The sequence below is a fragment of the Mus pahari genome, chromosome 3, assembly GCF_900095145.1.
Source record: "Mus pahari chromosome 3, PAHARI_EIJ_v1.1, whole genome shotgun sequence".
Classification (NCBI taxonomy): Eukaryota; Metazoa; Chordata; class Mammalia; order Rodentia; family Muridae; genus Mus; species Mus pahari.
The window spans coordinates 69,273,613-69,295,318 of NC_034592.1; the positions used below are offsets into that span (position 1 = coordinate 69,273,613).

Sequence of the window (21,706 nt, forward strand, 5' to 3'; positions counted from 1 at the left end):
AGGAAATTCCTTTGACTTTTGGTTTTACCAAGGAGGTTTTTTTTTTTTTTTTTTTTTTTTTTTTTTTTTTTTTTTTTTTTTTTTTTTTTGGTATTTAATATTATTCTTTCTTTCTTTACTTTGTTTTATACAAAACAAAGTAGCCTATCAATTAAACTCATGTGTATAGCTGTATTTGGTAACATTTAATGTATGTGTTTTAGAAGCAAATGACAAGACCCTCTGGCTACAATAAACATAGAAAGCTCACAGAGAGGACGGTGCTGAAATCACACAGGTTAGAGCTCATGGCTTTTCTAGTTCAGTCTCGGAACTGTGAGCCTGTGTGCCTCCATTTTTGTTTAAGGTACTAGAGGTTTGCCATGGGTGGGTTTGGTGGCTGACTCAGTAGTAGCTGCATATCCTCTCCACTTAGATTTTTTTCCTAGTACAAACCCATTCAACTACATTTAGTGTAGGAACCGATGTGCCATGCACACAACAATGTCTTGCTTATGCGAGAGTTATAGTTCCCATTTAAGTTGGAAATCATCAGCCCAGAGGGCCTCAAACCCACACAGAGAACTAAAGGCAACCAGGGAATATGTGAATGGGAGGAAGGAGTCTTTCCCCAGGAAAGAGCGCATGGACTAGTTACTTAATACTAAATGGGCATCCCTGAAAATGTATACAAGTTACATTATTACACACTGACTGGGTTGTATACACACACAACACTCATGTGTACGTGTGTGTGTGTGTGTGTGTGTGTGTATGTGTGTGCACATGTAACAACAATAATTGATGAAAAAAGGACTATGAAGTTGAAGGAGAAGGGGGTATATTGGAAGATTTGGAGAGAGGCAAGGAAAAAAAGAAATGATGTGATTATATTATAATATGAAAAAAAGAAATAACTTTTTAAAAAATTGGAAGCCATGATTTGGTGTGTGTGTATGTGTGTGTGTGTGCGCATGTACACACATGGTCAAGGGGTACTTTATTTTTCTATTTAGTTGGTATTAGGAATTAAAGCTCTCAGTGATGATTACAATAATGTATTCTTTGAGATTTACTAGTACTGTGCCATTTAATGTCATATTTGATCTCTAGAGAGGATCAGAACTGTTTTGCTTTTCAGTTTGCTGAACTGCACCTTCCCAAGGACACAGTGATTGTTCACTAGCTCTGTTTATATTTAAAATGATCCCCAAACACTTTAAGGTGCGGATTAACAAAGTTGGGATAAACGGGCCTGATGCTGACTGGTTTATAGTAGTGTGGAGTAGTTAACAGTAAGTAGGGGTTTTCCTTTTACCTGACATGATTTCTTTACAAAATGATGTTTGGTAAAAACAAGTTTATTTATGCAAATAAACGTCAGTCCTTAAGGAGATATTTACAAAAGTGCTGGAATGGCTATGGTGTGGCTTTCCAATTGTAGACAAAATGTGCTAACTTCATTTTGTTACCTTAAAGCACTTGCTATTCTCCCAGGGGTTCCTGCTTTGCATTTAAGGGTGACAGACCCGTGGTCACTCTTATATCTGAGGGATGGCATAGTGGATCTCGACTGGCTCCAAAGCCCACTTACAGGGAAAAATAAAACGTCTTTGGCCAAGATGTTGTGGTACATCCTCACAAAGGCATCTCCACGGTGCAAGCCCTTTGCTTTTTGGTTGTTTGTTTTGCTGGATAGCATGGAGGTAGATCCCAGTGAATACACAGATCTGTACTTGATGAGACCAGAGAGTTCATAGAGCTGGTTCTAATTCTCATTGTCTTCACTTTAGATTAGTATGAAATCTTAGGTAGATAAGAAAAAAATTTAAATATATTTTCAGAAAGGTTTCTGTATATTTCATATAGTCAAAACAGCAACACATTCCTTGCCTCCAAGCCAACAAAAAAATCAAGGAGCTTTCTGTGAAAGGGTGTGTTGAATTGTTGTTAAAACTCTGGAAGTTAAAAGCAGACAAAGTAAAAAATGTGTTTTCCACAAGAGCAGTTCACTGTTCCCCCTTTAAATTGCAAAAATTAGAATAGTAGTAGTGTACTTACTAGTAATAAATAATCTATTTTATTTTGATTTAGGAAGAATAATGCATTAGTTGTATTATTTCTATCATTTTGAACAGCCGTTAATATATACTAAAAGTAAAAAAAGTAAAAAAAAGTTTTGTCTTGTTATTTGGAAGTATCGAATAACATGTTAATGTGCAAATGCTATTCATTTTTAAGTTCAACCTGACTCAGTTTCTGTTCGTTTGCTTGCTTGTTTTCCAGTGTCTGTATTTATGCTGAAAGTCCAGGTCAATGACATCATCAGTCGCCAGTATCTGAGTCAAGCAGTTGTGGAGGTGTTTGTTAACTACTCAAAGACGAATTCTACAGTCACGAGAAGCAATGGAGCAGTATTGATAAAAGTGCCCTATCAGTTAGGACTCAGCTTAACCATCATTGCTTACAAAGATGGCTACGTCTTGACATCTCTGCCCTGGAAAACTGGAAGGATGCCAAGTAAGCACTTCAGTGGTGTTCTGCATTCACAGATGCAGACGATTTCTCCATCTGCTGGAGGAAAATCTGTTAAGCTGAAAATGAGAACACCTTGGAGAAATCCATATACTATGCTGAGAAGGAAAGGAAAATTTGTAGAAAGGAAAAGTTTGTCTGTTTGGGATGTTAGAACAGAACACTGCGAGCGAGGCAGCTTGTAAATATTGGTGATTCCATACAGTTCTGGAGTCAGGGGAGACCATGATCAAAATGCCCACGTTCTCACTGCTGAGAGCTTGCTGACTGGAGAGCTTCTCCCCTTTTCACAGATGTTGCCTTCACACTGTGTCCTCACACAGAGGAAAGAGCTTTGGGGGTATTTTAAAGGCAGTCTGATTTCCCTGATGAGGCCTCTTCTTTCTTACCTCATTACTCCCAAAATCCCACTTTTTTTTTTTAAACACGATAGCTTTCTTTGGTGGTGAAATTCAGGTTGACACAAGTCCTGGGATCATAGCAGTCATGAAGGCACTTACTTCATCTCCACAGAGGCTTGCAAACTGCCTGTGGTGATTATTCTTCCCTGCAAAACCCATCTTTGGTGAGGGTTGAGTGAGCCACTGATCTATGGGTGTAGCGATATGTCATTAGCAGTCATTGTATTGCTATGTTCCGTTAGCAGAATGATCATAGGTTTTTCCTTATGGCCCGTGATCTGTTTAGCCTCAGGTTCTTGGTCACCTTAGCAATGTCAGGTATGGGTTCCACTTCATGGAAAGAGACTTAACTTCAATAAAGTGATTGGTTAGTCCAGTAATATTTGTGGTACCATTATAGCAATCTGTCTTGCAGACAAGTCAGTGCTGTAGGTCTCAGGGTGTGTAGCTGGGTGATACTGATGATCACCCCTCTCCCTTAGTCCTGTGCAGGGTACTTTCCAGCCTCATGAATCATAGTCCGTATGGGTAAAGCTTCTAGGTGAGCATCAGCTTGGTTTCTCTGTGTTCAATGACATAAGTGGGTGATATCTTGAGATGGCTTTTACCTGGGCTTTTACCATTAGGATGTGACAGTAATCAGTAGCCTTGGCAACTACCTGTGGTGTTGGGGGTGGGGGTTTATGGGACCTCTTTGTCCAATGACTCCACAAGATGTAGCACATTCCTGGGGCTGAGGGGTTTACTTAGTGACATAAAGTGTCTAGTTGGGGTGTTGTTGTCTTTTCCATTATATGATGATTCATTTCTTTCATATATGGATATGTTTTAGGAAGCTTCTGCATTTCCACATGGCTTTGAAAAGGCCTCAGTATCAGTGTCCCTCCTCATAGTACCTCTTGTACTCCACTCTCTCACTCCTCCCCCATCTAACCCTATTCTAGTTTCCCCATTATCTCTTTGCACTACATTCCACTTCCCTTTCCTTAGAATGTCACATCCTCTGCCTTGGACCCTTTCTAGGTACCCAGCCTCTGTGATTATTTTAATTGGAGCACTCCTGTACAAAGAGCTTTAAATCTAACATGCATATGGTATGCATCTTTCTGGCTCCGGGTTACCTCCTTCAGGATGATCGTTTCTAGCTCGTACTAGCACTTTCTTTGCAGGTTTCATTTTTCTTAATAGTGGAATAGTAGTCTGTGGCGTCAGTGTACCACGTCTTCATTATCCATCCATCAGTTGGTGGACAGCCAAACTGTTTCTGATTTCTGGCTGTTATGAACAGAGCAGCAGTGAACATGGATGAGCAAGAGTTTCTGTGGTAGGATATAGAGTCCTTTGGGGATATCAAAAGCTTTTGAGACACACTCTGACAGAACGATGCCTGCCTCAGTTTCCCCTAACATTAAACACTCTGATTGTGCTGTCCTATTTCACAGTATACTCTTCAGTTACACTTTCACTGTTCCGGCAAAGCCAAGCAAATATATGGCTCTTTGAAGACACCGTTTTGATTACAGGAAAATTAGCCGGTAAGTGAACTACTCTCTGACTTAGGACATTCTTGGGGTGATTATTTTAGAAGAGAATCGGGGTTGATTATAACTTGGCGAAAGTCCACGTTGGGAGCTGATGGTAAGCTGGTCAAGACTGCTTTCTTATTGTAAAATTGCATTTTTGTGCACCAGACATTATCTTTAGCATGCACTAAACATGGGGCTTGAGGATGTGAGGAAATAGTGAAAATGGCTGTCTGTCCTCTCCGTGTCTCCTCTCTCCCTGGGCCTTTCATGGCTGGTGTGATAGTGGTAAGGTCAGAGCCTGTTTCTCCCATCTCCAGGCTTCTTAACTATGTCCTGTTCCCTCCTGTTCCTCCCTGGTGAGTCTGGCCACCAATGTGGGAGAGACCTGTGACTGGAGAGTCTAGGATCTTCTAGGCAGCCCTCATCTGGGGTACTTGGTACTTGAACGTCCCCAAGAAAGAGTGCTAAAAGCCCCCTTTACCTCCACGTGTCCCTTAATTGGTGCTTAGGAGCCCAGTCATTGTGCTTCTCTTTTGATACGTATTACATAATGCCCTTATGAATTACAACTACTTGTTTGATTTTTGGTAAGTTAGTGTTCAGCTCTAACGTAATGGACATAACTAGAAGGCAGGAAGTCCTCATGAAGGAGTCCATCAGGAAAGTCATGGCCTGAAGAACTGCTTCTGGAAATTTACATTTAGAAGCTAATCTATGAATTTCTGATGGATTAAATAAGAAAACTTAACAGTACTCCAGTTAGGACTTGAATTTGGGGTTAATCGATCTTGGAGTCATTCACTACGTAAGGCTGTAGAGCCTCTTTCCCTAGATGTTAAAGCATTTGGCACTCATGAGTTTGACATGGAGTTGCGTGTAGAGATTAGAAAGTCAACAGGAGGCATGTGGCTACAGAGAGGCCTGCTTTTGTGCTCCTGGGGCTTTAATGAAACCAGATGCAGATGTTTCTGATGTTGCCACATCTCTCCATAAAGTGCCCACTTCCCTTCTTAACCCTCATAAGGTACTTTGTCAAGAAAGCATTTGGTTTATATAATACATGAGTGTTCAGAATATGTGAATGTATTTGTGGACAAGGGGACAGAAAAAGTTAGAAACCTTTCTGAGGAAATGCAGATAATTTACACAGGATGCATACTTCATTACTTGTAAGAAATTTGTATCTTCAGCAGGATTAAGCCACATAATTTTAAATTTTTACTTTTTAGGTTAGCATACAAAATAGTGCATTTTAACATATCTTCATATATAAAGGTCACGTAGCTTAACAGAGAATATTCTACGTAGTGTTTTAAGTGATCTGAAAATACTGGATTGTTTCCTCAAATATCTTAAGAAAACAATAATGAATATATAATTGCGATGCTTTACTCCAGTGTCTTGCAGGTATTATTTTTCTCTCTTTATGCAAAATCCTAGAAATTGATTTTGAGAATACTGTTACATTATTCTTTTAATAGCATATAAATCTTTAAAATTTGATACATTTCACCCCAATAACTTAAATGATTTTTTCTGCCTTTATCAATAATTTTATTAAAAGTCCAAGTTCAAAGGTAATATATCTGGTAATTTTCCATTTTAATTTTGGAATTGATCCTTGGCTTATTAAATTGTGTTAGTTATGGAAATATCAATATACTACTGAGTTCTCATTGATAAACATCAGAAGAGAGTCAGTTCAATACCATTGAAATGAAGTACTATAGATGTCTGTAATCTGGCCCTTGGAAGACTATTAAAAGTTACTGTGTGGCTATCTGATAGAGACACCTACCCATTTCAGTATGTGGCCAAATGAACTGAAGGACAATTATGTTTGAAGTTGTTGGAAGCCCACTGTAAACTAGCATAAGCCCAAAGGAAGCATTTTTCTTTTACCAAGCAGGGTCAACTTCAGGCATGATTTGATCAGAAGGACTCAAGTTGAAACAATTGAAAAATCGTTTTCTCTCTTTACACGTCTCAACCCTGTGAACATTGCCTCCATTTCCAAACAAGCTCCCGTTTTGGGTTACATGATGGAGCCCTGTGAGAGACAAAGCAAAACCTTCCATTCTGCATCCTGGCATGCAACCCCTCATGGGTTGGCTTGGGACTAGGCCCATTGTTAAGCATGAACAAGATGCTTGATTCTGACACACACCATCAACCCCACTCCTGTTATAGACCATGAGGCCTATATATGTTTCCCTAAAGTGAGACCTGAAAGCCATGAAGACATTCTGGGTAGCAGAATGGAGCACCTGTAGCCTGGAGGTGTTTAATAATCTAGAGGAAACACATGTAATGTGCATGCTGTGCACTATCTTTTCTACAGTCCAGAACTTCTTATTGTTTGTACTACACTGACATCTTTTCCCACAACTTCTGCTTTATGCTCAAGTTTCTTACACGCTTCCGTGTGCACATCAGTGGCTCATTTGTGGTTCACAGATCGATACTATTGTGGAACAAAAGCACTCATTATGTCAATATATAAAAAGGAAGCTTGTTAGTTCTGAATTTAAGGTAATTATATGAGATGGCGAAGCTCAAAAATTATTATAACTACATCCTTTAAAAGAAAATGTCCTGACCTGTGATGCTGTTTTTACTATGCATACATTCTTTCCATTTGTTAATGGGATTTCCTTTGTCTAGATGCCAAATCTCAACCAAGTGTTCAGTTTTCAAAAGCCTTCATTAAACTTCCTGGCAACCATCACATCAGCAACGTGACTGGCTATCTAACAGTTCTCCAACAGTTTTTAAAGGTGGACACTTTTCTGCCTGCGATTGGAGTCACTTATAAATCAGGTATTCTCTAGTTTTAAAACATGTAATCATATTTCTAAGAAACATTGGCATATATTTTCCATCAAATAATATTTATGTACACGATACTACACATTTGATTTTTATTTAAGCTTTGCAAAATACATGTTGCTTTTGAAATATTTACTACTAAATTGTTTATAAGCAATTTCCTTCTATCCAAAGAAGCATAATTAATCTTGGTGTACTGACACACTACTATAATTCCAGCACTCAAAAGGTAGAGGCAGATGGATCTCTATGACTACAAGGCCAGCCTGGTCTACAAAGTTCAAGGACAGCCAGGACTACACAGAAAAACCCAGTTTCAAAAAACAATCTTAAAAACCTCCAAAAGAATAATTTTACCAAAATCTTTGCATACATTATGTCAAATTGATCTAAATGTATTTTTATTTTAATTCATTAAATTTCATTTGAACTAAAGCAAGTAAGCCAAATAAAAAAATTTGTGATCATTGTAAAACTTTTCAAAATAGTTAATGTAGAAATGTTGACAAGAATACATATTCCAGTTTGACTTTCTATGCAATCTTACGTAACTGATAAGCAGTGTTATTTTAAAAGCCAGAGAGAGTGTGCTATTTAACTGATCTCCAAGTTATGTTCACTGTGGACAGAGATGGATAAGCTATTATAATTTCTACTTGATCTGTCTTAGCTGTGTAAAAGCTGCTACCTCTTCCAGAGTCGACAGCTGTGGTGTTAGGCCCTTATAATGTAAAAGTTAAGGAATTTAATGGAATTTTATTTAATTAATTTTAATTAAAAACACAACCACATTTGTCACACCATTTCTAGTATTCTTTGTAAATCTAACTGAAACTCCAGTGCTTAAAATTACCTCAGACATCTGTAATCTAGAGTACATCAGCTGTGTCAAATTTTTGGTTCATTTGGATAAATCTCAAAATGAGAGTATCAAGAGCATATCATATAAATAATATCTATTTTAAATGATTGATAAAAACTGATGCTATCAGTGTCCCAGGCTGATGAGGCCCACTCTTCTGCCACAAGCTTGTTCCCTACTGCACACATCAGTCACTGCTTGTGGGCACCGCCTAGTCTATGAAGCAGGCTCTGCCCTTATGTGGGGCATACAAGAATCGACACATAACACTCCCATTTCCTTGCTTTAACTAGTGGGCTTGGACTGACATTACCTCACTGACTCTCCTTCCTTCTCCCTTGTGTATCATGCTTCCACTTCATCAGAGGTTATTTCCTGGAATTACTTCCCCAGTTAGTTCCTGCTTAAATTATCCCAAAGCCTGTCCAAGAGATCTGACAATCTTCTAGGTGTAAGTTAGAGAATGTGCAAAATAAAGTCATTCACGGAAACACTGCAACACTGGCTGCCACCGGTGAGCTCATGTTGTCCTGGAGGTGTTCAAGGTAAAACTCCCGAGTCTTAGGCAGGGTCACAGTGAGCTTTCCTGTCAAAGTTCCACTTTAAACACTTGGAATCCTACTCAGCTTTGTCCAGCCTGGTGCTGCTGGTCGCATGTGCTTCCTGAGTGTGTGATGTCATCAGTGCACTGGAGGTCTGGACTTTATATAAAATCCACGTGCAGTTGGCAGCCCCTCTGTTGGAGGCCAGAAGACAGGTTTTGGGGGTCAGCGTTCTCTGTCTAACTTCACCCCAGTTTCAGGGACCAAACTAAGATTATTGGGCTTGTTCATCAATTACCTTTTCCCACTGAGCTATCTCACTGGCCCGCGATTTGCTTGGATTGCAGTGTCCTTTAATCAGAAAACTCGGAGAGAACTAGATCAACTGAAGTGTAGACTGACTTTTCAATGTTACACTTTTAGCCAACACTTATTCTTGAACTATTTTGGAGTTATATTTTTAAAATCTTCAATGAACATCTAGTAGAGTAATTATTAGAGTGGATAATGATGATGAAGTAGAGTAAAACAAATTTTAGAAACGTAACATTTTACTGTGTAAATGTAAAGTCTGCATATAATTTTAATAAGTTTTACTCTCTTTTAGGTTTGGAAAACGTTGAGTTGACTCCTCACGCTGCAGTATGTGTGAAAATATACTCTGGAGGAAAAGAATTAGAGGTGGACGGCTCTGTCCATGTTTCTCTTCCTCTTCTACATACAAGTAATGTAAAAGTAGGAGATCGGATACCTGCTTGGACATTTGATATGAACGCAGGTATGGTAGCTAAGAGAAAATCATTAGGATAGATTTCTTCTGGACATTTGCTTATTTGATTTTAGAGTTTGCTATGAATGTAGGTTTTCACTAACATCAATTTGTACAGTTTGTTGATGGCCATAACTGACCCCACTGGGGACTAGTAAATGTGTTTGAGAGGGGAAATGATGCTAATACATAGTTTTGGTTGCTTTTCCCTTCTGTAATAAAACACCCTGACAGCTTAAGGGAGAGGGGATTTACTTTGGCTTATGGCCACGATGGTTATAGTCCGCCGTGGTGGGGAAGCTACAGTAAGGGAGGGGTTGAGGCAGCTGGCCCCACTGCATCCACAGTCACAAAGCTGAGAGTGATGAAGGTTGGCCCTCAGCTTGCTTTCTCCTTCTACCCCTTTCAGGATCATAGCCCAGTGACTGGTGTCAACCGCAGTGGGTATATATGTACTTCTACTTCACTAAACCCTCTCAAGATTATTCCCCATAGGCATGCAAGAGGCAGCCCATGTCCCAAGGCGATTCTAGATCTTAGCAAATTGACAATTGAGATTAACCATTATGTACACTGTGTAAAAACAAACAATTCAATGTTATTCACCCACATCGTCTTGTCCTTCTTTAACATTTTGAGGAAGAAGTCATTTAAGATTAAAAAAAAATCTATTCCCTCAGGAAATTATAGTAGGCAGCATGAGCTTACTGAAAAACTTGGTTAAGGCCATCAAAAATGTATGCTAATATCATGACGATCAATTTTACAAGAGAGGGAAGGAGCCGTGATCCCCCTTTAGGTACCAATTTTATTCACTGCATTTTGCTTCCTAGATGGCAACTGGGAAGCCCTATCTCCTGTGCAGCTTTTTTGTCCCAATGTTAATAAAATAAGGGTCTAAGTTTCTAATAAATAAAGGGAGGGAGGGAGGGAGGGAGGGAGGGAGGGAGGGAAGAAAGTGCTCGATGGGGCAGGATGGGCTTGTGCAAAGCCTGCTACAGAGCCTGGACAGTTTTCAGGACCTGCTTTATCTCCTTCTTCACCATTTCCTCTATGTTAATGCTTTTCTAAGATAGGACCTTGGAATGCCCAACAGAAGGGTATTAGTGCTGTAGCTTCTAACAGTTCTCTTAGTCAGGTGGAAGGCTAATGAAGACAGATACTCTTTGTGTGGTAGCCACAACACAATCCCTTCAATGTCCTGTGTTGTAGAATATAGTCAGTGAGTGGAGAATACACACATTTTACCTAGGATTAGCTCACATGTTGATGAGAACAGAGCATGGCAGACTCCCATGGGAGGTGTGTATCCAGCTGCCCCTGAGAATGAACGGGTGGAGAGTGAGATGTTCCCTGCAAAAGAAAGGCTGTGCACGCCTGTGTTCCTTAGATTAGTGGAAGCTGCGCAATTCATAGTGGTAATCCACTGCTGAGAGGACCAGCCGTGTCACATGGACACATTGTTTAAGTGACGTGGGACTCGGTGTCTTCATCTTAAAGAAGGACGTGCTGTTTGATGCAGGTTTCTGCTCACTCTCCCTGGCAAAGGCCTTTCTTGAATGTTCCTTTGAGTGAATGTGTTTTCACCGAGCACAAATGAGGTGGCTAAGCAGGGAAAGGTGTTTATCTAAGCCTGCCAACCCAAGTTGGCCTCCCGGAATGCATGCGTGAATGGGAAGAAAGAATCTACAAAGTTGTTCTTTGATGACCACATGAGCCCCATGCCATGTAACACACATCACACCTCCCTCACACTTACACACAAATAACAACAACAACAATAGTAATAATAATAATGTTTAAATTTTTAAAATTGATTTATTATGATGCATATGTGCTATGTTAACTTTAACTTAAGTTAAGAACAATAGATAGGGTGATTCATCTCAAATTTCTCTACCTTATGCATTTCTTAGATGAACTAGAATTAGATTGAATTAGATTAATTCAATCTGTTTCTTAGATTAAGTGGTCAGTATCGCTGCAAATGATTGCGTTTATCCACTTTTGTATAACGAGTAAATTAATCTTGTATAGGTACATTTTATGTACCCCTTGGTGGACACCGTGGTTGATTCCATCTATCGGCTGTTGTAGACAGTGCTCCAGTAACCCCTCCACGGGGCCGAGGGCTACAAAACAGTGAGGAGGAATTAGGTTTGCTGTTCCATTATATAGTGGGGCAACTTATCTGTAACACTTTCTGATATGTTCCAGGATAATGAGAGGAGTCCAGAGACCCCTTTTATATAAATGTGATTGATGTGTGTGTGTACGTGGTGATGGAAATGCTGTTTTATAATTACACATTGTCAATTTTTGTGAAATTCTCCTGTAAGCCATGAATATATACAAATGTGTGAGTGAAGGATAGAAATATTATACCCATTTTACATTTTGTAGACAATAAGCCAAAATACCAACATATATGCAACTTTTGAGTAGTTGTGTTAGCTATTTGTACATACCATTTTATCAAAGGTTAAGGATTTACTGAATTCGTTTTACTATGGGTGATGAAATTTCACTGGAGTAGACAACCTTCTTTAAACTTAAGAGACAGTTTGAGGTTTTGAAAATTGAGTGTGAGGCTGTGTATTCTCGTGTGGGCTGGGAAGACACTGGACTCCAAATGGGACTGAAGGAGTCCATCAACTCCAGGCTCACCTAGTGTCGGGTGCAGCTGTGGTCTGGGCTCTACATTGGTTATTTAATTCTTTCCTCCTGGGTCTCAGGGATTCATTCTGCATCGCAAGTAAGGTCAGATCAGGGCTTGCTTCCCAGTTCCAGCGCCATACCTGCAGTGAACAGTAATTCCTGGCATCTTGTTGAAAACTGCATGTGAAGTCTGAATCATTCATAGATGCAGCTCTGGGATAGGAAAGACATCATTCTGTAGAAACAATCAGTAGCATTAGGAACAATGGCATATATCCGGAAGATGTTCCAACTGGTAATAAGAACACATGCTCCACTATGTTCATAGCAGCTTTATTTATAATAGCCAGAAGCTGAAAAGAACCCACATGTCCCTCAACAGAGGAATGGATACAGAAAATGTGGTACATTTACACAATGGAATACTACTCAGCTATTAAAAACAGTGAATTTATGAAATTTCTGGCAAGTGGATGGATCTGGAGGGTATCATCCTGAGTGAGGTAACCCAATCACAAAAGAACTCACATGATATGCAGTCATTGATAAGTGGATATTAGCCCAGAAACCTAACATACCCAAGGTACAATTTGTAAAAGACATGAAACTCAAGAAGAATGAAGACCAAAATATGGACACTTCGCCCCTTCTTAGAATTGGGAAACAAAACTCCCATGGAAGGGGTTACAGAGAAAAAGTTTAGAGCTGAGATGAAAGGATGGACCATCTAAAAACTGCCCCACCCAGGGGTCCATCTCATAATCAGCCACCAAACACAGACACTATTGCATATGCCAGCAAGTTTTTGCTGAAAGGACCCTGATATAGCTGTCTCTTGTGAGGCTATGGCAGTGCCTGGCAAACACAGAAGTGGATGCTCACAGTCAGCTATTGGATGGAACACAGGGCCTCAATAGAGGAGCTAGAGAAAGTACCCAAGGAGCTAAAGGAGTCTGCAACCCTATAGGTGGAACAACAATATGAACTAACCAGCACCCCAGAGCTTATGTCTCTAGCTGCATATGTAGCAGAAGATGGCCTAGTCAGCCATCATTGGGAAGAGAGGCTCCTTGGTCTTGCAAACTTTATATGCCCCATACAGGGGAATGCCAGGGCCAAGAAGGGGGAGTGGGTGGGTAGGGGGCAGGGGGGGAGGGTATAGGGGACTTTGGGGATAGCATTTGAAATGTAAATGAAGTAAATACCTAATAAAAATTGAAAAAAAAAAGAACAATGGTTCTTAAAGTGATAAGGACACAAAACATAGGCTGTAAGTGTTTAGCCACAGTCTCAGGACAAGTGACAAATTGCTGCCTGTCAAGGAATTGGGATTTATTTCTCTCTTGTTACATATCTCTCACTGGCGATTAAACTCCGGGATTCAAGCACTCTACATCTGAGCTTTAAATTAGAATTTTCTTCTAATTTGTCTTTAAAATAATTTATCTTTATTAATTTTATCTAACTTATCCTTAAAAAGGTATCTCAGGGTCCATAAGTTAAGTTTTGTTATAGTGGCTTTATGTCCTTTGGTCATGGTAAATAATTCATATTATATTATTATGTATGTATTATATTGTCTGATGTAATATTTAATATTTCATCACAGATGTTTAGTATCACGGTATTTGTAATTTTGAAACTTTCTGTATTCTTTACATGACTACCTGCAGTCTACTTTAGTTCTAACGAATAAAACTATAACTAACTGTTGTTTTTCACTTACTACATGTTTTAGGTGTTTGGGTGCATCACGGCTGGGGAACAGTCAAGGAGCATAACAGTCACTTGATTTGGACCTATGATGCACCACATTTGGGCTACTGGATAGCAGCTCCATCCCCAGCCACTATAGGTACTGTAAAAATGAAACAATGTCATTTTAAAGAATAATGCACATCGCATGCTGAAGATGGTAACAGCCTCCTGCTTAGGCTAAGCATTATCATGTACCAGGTGAATGAAGCCTGACATAGCCCATCCTTTTCTTGTATACACAACCAAAGAATTAAGCTCCATGAACTCTAATCTCTTACTGTCATGTCTGATGAATCTATGATGATTGAAGTTTGTTCAAGTATTTTCTAACTTTTATGTTTTCATGACTTAATTCTTCCCAGCTCAGAGCCTCTGGCTATAAGAAATAGGGACACGTTGAATAATTACCTAGAAGGTGGAGACTTAATGTGTAGTTTACAGGATCCAGGGGAATAATGAGGAGCCTGGTGAAGGTAGACCACATTTCTGCATCTCGAGAGCCTACTTAACTGACTTCACCAGGTGGCTGCCACTGACTCTAGACATTTGCAGTCTTTCTTCACATGGTGCCTGATCTTTCTAAGGAGGAAGACTCTGGGGTCAAGGACATGAGAAGAAAGGCTGTTGGATAATTGTGCCTCCAGATTGGTTTGAAAGAGCAGATAGATGATACACAAAATGGTCAGTGACCTGACAGTTTGAACCGAAGGTGGCTGGAAGCAGGTGGCCATTCTCCAAGAGGTCTTCAATAGGGATGGTCCCTATTTGTTTTAGGACAAAGTATTTAGCATGGCATCAAATTATGTGGAGAACCTGAACCGATGGAAACCCCACATTTACCACAGTCAATAAATTTCATAAAAATTTCAAAAAAAAAAACCCATCTGTATTCATTCCATCACATCTTCCTGAATATAGCTGGGCATAGTGATGCCTTTCTTCTTAGCACTTGGGAAGCAGATGCAGGCATGTCTCCGTGAGTTCAAAGCCAGCTTGGTCTATATAGCCACTTCCAAAACAGCCTGAGTATATAGCAAGACTTTGCCTCCATAAAGGTGAAAAAGCAAGCAAGCAAGCAACCAACCAACAGACAAAAACCCACCAAACCTTCCTGAATAGAGAAACATCCTTTCACAGACTGGAGGCTGAATTGGTTCTATCTGCCTGGCCATCATTCTAATTCAAATAAGAATCCTGTACCTGTAGTCTATATTTTGCTACCGCATAGCTTGGGTTCCCATTTTGTAACTTCCTGAAAGAATTTCTTTGATGCTCACTGTAAGGCTTGGAAGCTGGGGCCACATATTTTAGGGCATCATTTTCCCAGTGTCTCAGCAGCCAGATTCCAGTTCTGCAAGAGCAAGCTGTTGTGTTACAGTCAACTGTTTCAGCGGCTGTATGGTGCATTTAACTTTTATGTACCTTGTGTTTGGGGTTGAATGCTCCGCTCTTGGGCCTGGTATGGATATTTTAAGACTCAGGTTGAAGCATTTTTGAGACATGTCAGATATCAGACATCATGTGTCAGAGTGCCTTAGCAAGGTAAGTGAGCTACATCACATGCTTTGTGAGCCACATCACAGGTCAGAGTCCCTTAGCAAGATAAGTGGGTACATCACATGCTTTGATGCTAAGTGAAAGAAAAAGGCTCTTCCTTTCAGACTAGTTTAAACCAAAATTGACCCCAATTTTGGGTTCTCCACTTCTATCCCTGTATTCTCTGTTTGAACCTAACACGGGGCTATATTTATTGGATAGTACAGAAGATGGTATGGGAAATGAATAAGGAATCTCTTCTCTTATTGTTATTATTATTATTACCATTATTATTTTTATCAGCACTTACAAGGGAAGAATTTATTGAACCCAAGTAACACTCTAAACAGCAAACAGATGCTATCAACCTATATCCACAAATGAATAACACAATGAATATACATTATTCTGGGTCAGGGGCATGGAAGAGCCACAAAGGAGAGACGGGGAAAATGATCTGAGATTAAAGCTACTCATTCAGTTTATTTTGTAAAAGTAAATTACATGGGAATTTCAAGACATAGTGAGATTGGTTACACTGTAACTAATCTCTTAAAGGTAAGTTAAACAGAAACAGGCTGAATACATAGTAGGGAAACAGATTGAATACATACTTTCAAATGATCTCAATGCATGGTATTGACTAGGATACAATATTAGGCAAAAGGTTAAGTTTCAGGTGGCAAGTGGTCTTTTGGAAAAAGCTATTCCCATAGTCAGGTAGAATTCACTGGTCAAAGAAGGTCAGTTGATGAACACCATGGGGCACGGAAGATGTACTTCACTCATAGAAATCCACCACAGGAAGGAAACAAACTAATAGATGTGAACACACATACTCAGTCTGTCTCATTCAGGGTGAAACAAAACTGAAAGTCTAGCCCAAATCAATATGTTCCGTTTTTCTGTGTTTCCATTGACCCATGCAGATTTCGGCATAAATGATGATTTCCAAGACATCACTGCCTACCACACAGTGTTCCTTACAGCCATATTAGGGGGAACGATTGTCATCATCATTGGTTTTTTTGCTGTACTGCTTTGTTATTGCAGGTAAGAACAGCACTAATCTGTGTGTGTAAACAAAGAGCTGTCAAATGATAGTATCTTTTCAGTCTATTATGCACATTATAAAGTCCATTTATAGAAATAATTGTTTAGGACCTGGAGGGATGCGGTTAAAAACAACCCTTGCTCTTACTGAAGCTGCAGGCACAGTGCCTGCATGGGTCTGCACCAGGTCTTCTGCGTGTATGGTACTGCTGTTACCTTGGTGGTTCTGTGGGGCTTCTAAGAGTGGAAACTTTGGGTGTGTCTCTGGCTCTGTTGCCTGCTCTTGGGACGCTTTTCCTCCTATTGGTTTGCCTTGTCCAGCTTCTATATGAGGGCTTCTGCCTTGTCTTAATGCATCTTGTTTTGTCCTACTTGGTTATTGTCTCTTGGAGGTCTGCTGTTTTCTGAAGAGGAAACATAGAGGGAGTGGACCTTTTCCGGGGATAGGAGCTAGAGAGGAGACAGGAGGAGTGGAGGGAGGAGAAACTGTGGTGGAATGTACTGTATGAGAGAAGAATCTATTTTCAACAATAACAACAAGAACAAGCCCACTTGCTCTTCCAAAGGACCTGAGTGCTGTGCCCACGACTCTGCTTGTAACTCCAACTCTAGGGCTCAGACATGCACATATATACACATTGGCTTAGTCGGGGTTTTTATTCCTGCACAAACATCATGACCAAGAAGCAAGTTGGGGAGGAAAGGTTTTATTCAGCTTACACTTTCCACATTGCTGTTTATCACCAANGGATGCAGGACTGGAACTCAAGCAGGTCAGGAAGCAGGAGCTGATGCAGAGTCCATGGAGGGATGTTCTTTACTGGTTTGCTTCCCCTGGCTTGCTCTGCCTGCTCTCTTATAGAACCCAAGACTACCAGCCCAGAGATGGTCCCACCCACAAGGGGACCTCCCCACTTGATCACTAATTGAGAAAATGCCCCACAGCACATCTCATGGAGGCACTTCCCCAGCTAAAGCTCCGCCGTTCTCAGTGATAACTCCAGCCTGTGTCAAGTTGACACATAAAACCAGCCAGTACACACATGAATAAAAATTTAAAAATTTCAGAGAAATAAATTGCTTAGACTCCAGTATATGTAGATTGAAAAGCAAAACAAATGTATTCTAATAACACCATCAGATATGCATTTGTATAACTTTAAGTATCTTTCGCCTTTTCTTTTTTTTTCTTCTTCTTTTTTTTTTTTTTTCTATTCTAGGGGAAAATGTGGAACACCACAGAAAAGAGAGAGAAATATCACGAAGCTTGAGATCCTCAAGAGAGATCAGACAACGTCAACAACACACATAAATCATATCAGTTCAGTCAAAGCTGCATTAAAAGCTGAAGATAAACCACAGTTGTTTAATGCCAAAACTTCCTCCTACAGTCCCCAGAGAAAGGAAACCACAAAAACGGAGGCAGAAGAAAGAATTTCCATGGTGAAAACTCGGGATAACTTTAAAATCTACAATGAAGATGTTTCCTTTCTGTCAGTCAATCACAATAATTATTCAAGAAACCCAACACAGTCTTTGGAGCCCAGTATAGGGAGCAAACAACCTAAGCATATTAACAACAATCTCTCCCCGTCGCTAGGGGACGCTCAAGAGGAAAAGAGATACCTTACCGGGACCGAAGAGGTCTATGGGCGTTCCCACATTTCAGAGCAGCTCATGCACATCTACAGCCAGCCTATTGCCATCCTTCAGACATCAGACCTTTTCTCCATGCCAGAGCAGTTACATGCCGCTAAGTCTGCCACTTTACCAAGAAAGGGACAATTGGTCTATGGCCAACTGATGGAACCAGTGAACAGAGAGAACTTCACACAAACATTGCCCAAAATGCCGATGCATTCTCACGTCCAGGCCCCAGATGCCAGAGAAGAAGACATTGTACTTGAAGGTCAGCAGAGCTTGCCATCCCAGACCTCAGATTGGAGTCGATATTCCAACAGCTTGTTGGAGTCTGTGTCTGTTCCTGGAACTCTAAATGAAGCAGTTGTGATGACCCCCTTTTCATCGGAACTTCAAGGGATTTCAGAGCAGACCCTCCTGGAGCTGTCCAAAGGCAAGCCCTCTCCGCATCCCAGGGCTTGGTTTGTGTCTCTTGACGGAAAGCCTGTGGCCCAAGTGAGACACTCCTTTATAGACCTGAAAAAAGGCAAGAGAACCCAGAGCAATGATACGAGTCTAGACTCCGGGGTGGATATGAATGAGCATCAGTCAAGCAGAAAGCTGGAGAGGGAGAAAACGTTCATCAAGAGCATGCATCAGCCCAAGATCCTTTACCTGGAAGATTTAGACCTGAGCAGCAGCGAGAGTGGGACCACCGTCTGTTCCCCGGAGGACCCCGCATTGAGGCACATCTTAGAAGGGGGAAGCGGGGTTATTATCGAGCACCCCGGGGAGGAGTCTCCAGGAAGGAAAAGCACTGTGGAAGATTTTGAAGCCAACACATCCCCCACTAAAAAAAGAGGCAGGCCACCGCCACTAGCCAAAAGAGATAGCAAGAGTAACATCTGGAAGAAACGAGAGGAACGCCCACTGATGCCCCTAAACTAATTGTGAGAGCCGTGTTTCTCTGGAGTCTCTGCTTCTTGTAAATCGCAGTGTGAACTTCTTAGGAAGCTGGGACTAAGCAATCTCATGGGCCATCTCAAGCAAAGTGGATGGTAAAATAGGAATTCAGAAATCAGAAATGCTTTTTCTGACTTGTTCCATTTTTTCCCATTGTTTTGGTTTTGGGTGATGAAGTTATCACAATGTAAAATAATGTAAAGATGTTATCTGAAAATGTAGCTTGGTTTGCCAACTGGTACTGGCTCTTAAGACTACAGCTGTGAAATGTGTACTGCAGTTGCTTTCCAAAATCTTGCCTCTGCCTTGGTCTTAGAAAGGCAGGTGTCTCCATGCCTCTTCCTCGTGCACTGTGACTGTGAAACCCTTTCCTGCCTATGCTTAGAAACAACCTGGTAAATGTGTGTGTGGATGGTAAAGACCAAACAGCATTTTCATATTTAAGATTAATGGTTTGTGGGTTGTTGCCACCAAAGTAAATCCTGTGCTCCCATAACATGGGCAGGAAGCCCCCAGTTCATTAGAGAAGGAGACCCAATTCTGGTTATTTGGGGACATAGGCTTATAGAGTAAATAAGATATTGATTTGTTATGTAGAAATCTGAGAAATGAAAGCCCTGATATTGTCTTTTTATTTCAAATGAAGTGAACTTAGTTGACAGCTGAGAGGTGGCTTTGACTTTTAAGGTTCACGAATCCGTAAGGGCGGAAATTGGTTTTTAATATTTTTTGTCATCTCCTCCATTCCAAAGCAGTCATTTAGAGACTATCAAATCTGATTTAAAAATATAAGAATTTGGAATGCCAAAAAAAATGAATAGACTGTGGAGACAAAGAGAAATGGGTATTCTGTATAATTGGGCAGGAAAAGAAAGACCAGTTTCCAGATATTAAAAAAAAAAAATTTCCAGGCTTTGTCAACATTGCTAAATGTTGACACTTCGGAACGATGTTGGAGAACAGTCTGGAATTCCAGGGGATGTGTTCCTTGTCTCCAGAGCCTGTGTAGGCTCACTTGCCAGTGTCAGGCATTTATTACTGTTCTTCTCTCAGTGTGAACTCAGGAGCTGTTTTTAATTACTGGTCCTCCACTCTCCTAAACGTAAGAGCTCTCGAGTACCACCAACCATCCTGCTTTACCTAAAGTTTTTCACGAGGACACATTTGTGCCGCAGTTCACCCTTTTCTTTGGGTGGGAAGAAATGGTTCTTCTCACCCCCTACCTTCTGAACAAATTCAAGCCACTTAAATACGTTGGAGGAAACGAAAACAGAGAGCCCAAATTTTGTAAAACAGTAGATAGATAGACGATGGAAGTCAACGGTTTTTCTCCCCAAGACAACAGACTTCAGCCAGGTTTTGCTATAATCACTTCCAAAATAACTCACCTGTCTTAACTCTCTTGGCTTTCTGTATTTAACCCAAAGAATGCAAAGACCTTTGCCTATGGTTCTTGTATATTACTCCTCTCCATATATGCTTGGGTAACACATAGACTTAGTACTGGGGGTAGAGTGATACAGCTCACTTTTAGAGGAGACTTTTTATTGGTTCTACACAGAAATCGATCATACACAGCATGGACATGAACAAAACATGACTTGGTGAAGTTTAAGGAGTTAATGCTCTCTGGAAGTGCCTTTGACTAAGACTTGTGTTAGGAGGATTAATAACACCTTTCTTCCGTGTACATTTTGTTAGCCAAATTAAACAGATGTGCAGTTATTAAGAGATATAGACCTAGCGTTTCACGTTGGAACAAGGGATTTTTTGCATGTAACATTTTCTTTTGTGTGTTGTTTCTTGAATCCACGAGATATTGATAAATTGTTTCTATCGGAATGAGGTTAGGGACGATATAGTTAAATGCTGCACCTGTTCAACACTTTAAGTGTGTATGTATCCTCACCTTTAAAAAGGTTTCATGTCTCAGCTGGGCAATGAAATACACATAGAAATGTATGAGTGTATGGTCCAAGTATGCCAGTGACTTCGCTCATTCTTGTCTAAGGGAAATGAGATGAGGTATCTATCCTAAGGGCTTTTATAGAATTTTAATTTCACAAAATATTTTTAAAAACCCACTGCAATGCTGTTTTTGATTTGGAATGTTAGGCAGTGTATATTTCCTAGTTAGGGGAATGTGACTTCTCATTTGCGAGCTGTTCACAATTCCTGGTAAAAAGCTGAAGCCATCTACCTTTTCTTAACCCAAGTGATTAAACCAACACTACTCACGACTTTCTTAAATTTTTAAATTGAAAGCCAATGCAGACTTTTGCATATGTAAGCTAGAGAATTTTGGTTACAAATTGTTGACATTTGTGGATCCTTTGTACTGAGTTTGGATATATCTTGAAGGCATAGCTATCAATTAACCAATGGAGTCGTTTACTAAATACAGCACCGCTATGTGCGATTTTGAACACACACAACCTTGAAACTTTATAAAACTAATTTTTATGAATTTCTGCAGGTGAATAGGGATCATGCCCTTTTATAATTCACAGTGTGCCACAAAGATCACAAACACTGAGGGATACTAAAGCTCTTCTTTGCTTTGGCAATTACTGTCAGGCCAGTTTCTGTGGATTTGAATCCTCCACTATTGGTACCCATTAGAGGGTTTTAGACATTTGGGAAGGGGGTCAACTACTGCCCTTTGAAACTTCCCA

At 40.2% G+C, this 21,706-nt stretch overlaps 1 protein-coding gene across 2 annotated transcripts in view; it reads left to right on the top strand.

Annotated features, from left to right (window-relative positions):
- Positions 1-19,933, top strand: part of Fam171b (family with sequence similarity 171 member B) — a 56,365-nt gene extending 36,432 nt beyond the window's left edge. For both annotated transcript variants that reach the window (XM_021192830.2, XM_029536524.1), the window contains exons 2-8: positions 2,266-2,499; positions 4,358-4,450; positions 7,106-7,261; positions 9,282-9,452; positions 13,840-13,956; positions 16,325-16,448; positions 17,669-19,933. In XM_021192830.2, coding sequence (XP_021048489.1) covers positions 2,266-2,499; positions 4,358-4,450; positions 7,106-7,261; positions 9,282-9,452; positions 13,840-13,956; positions 16,325-16,448; positions 17,669-19,016 — 2,243 coding nt within the window. In that variant the 3' untranslated portion in view covers positions 19,017-19,933. The remainder of the gene's footprint in view (positions 1-2,265; positions 2,500-4,357; positions 4,451-7,105; positions 7,262-9,281; positions 9,453-13,839; positions 13,957-16,324; positions 16,449-17,668) is intronic.
- Positions 19,934-21,706: the final 1,773 nt, after the last annotated feature.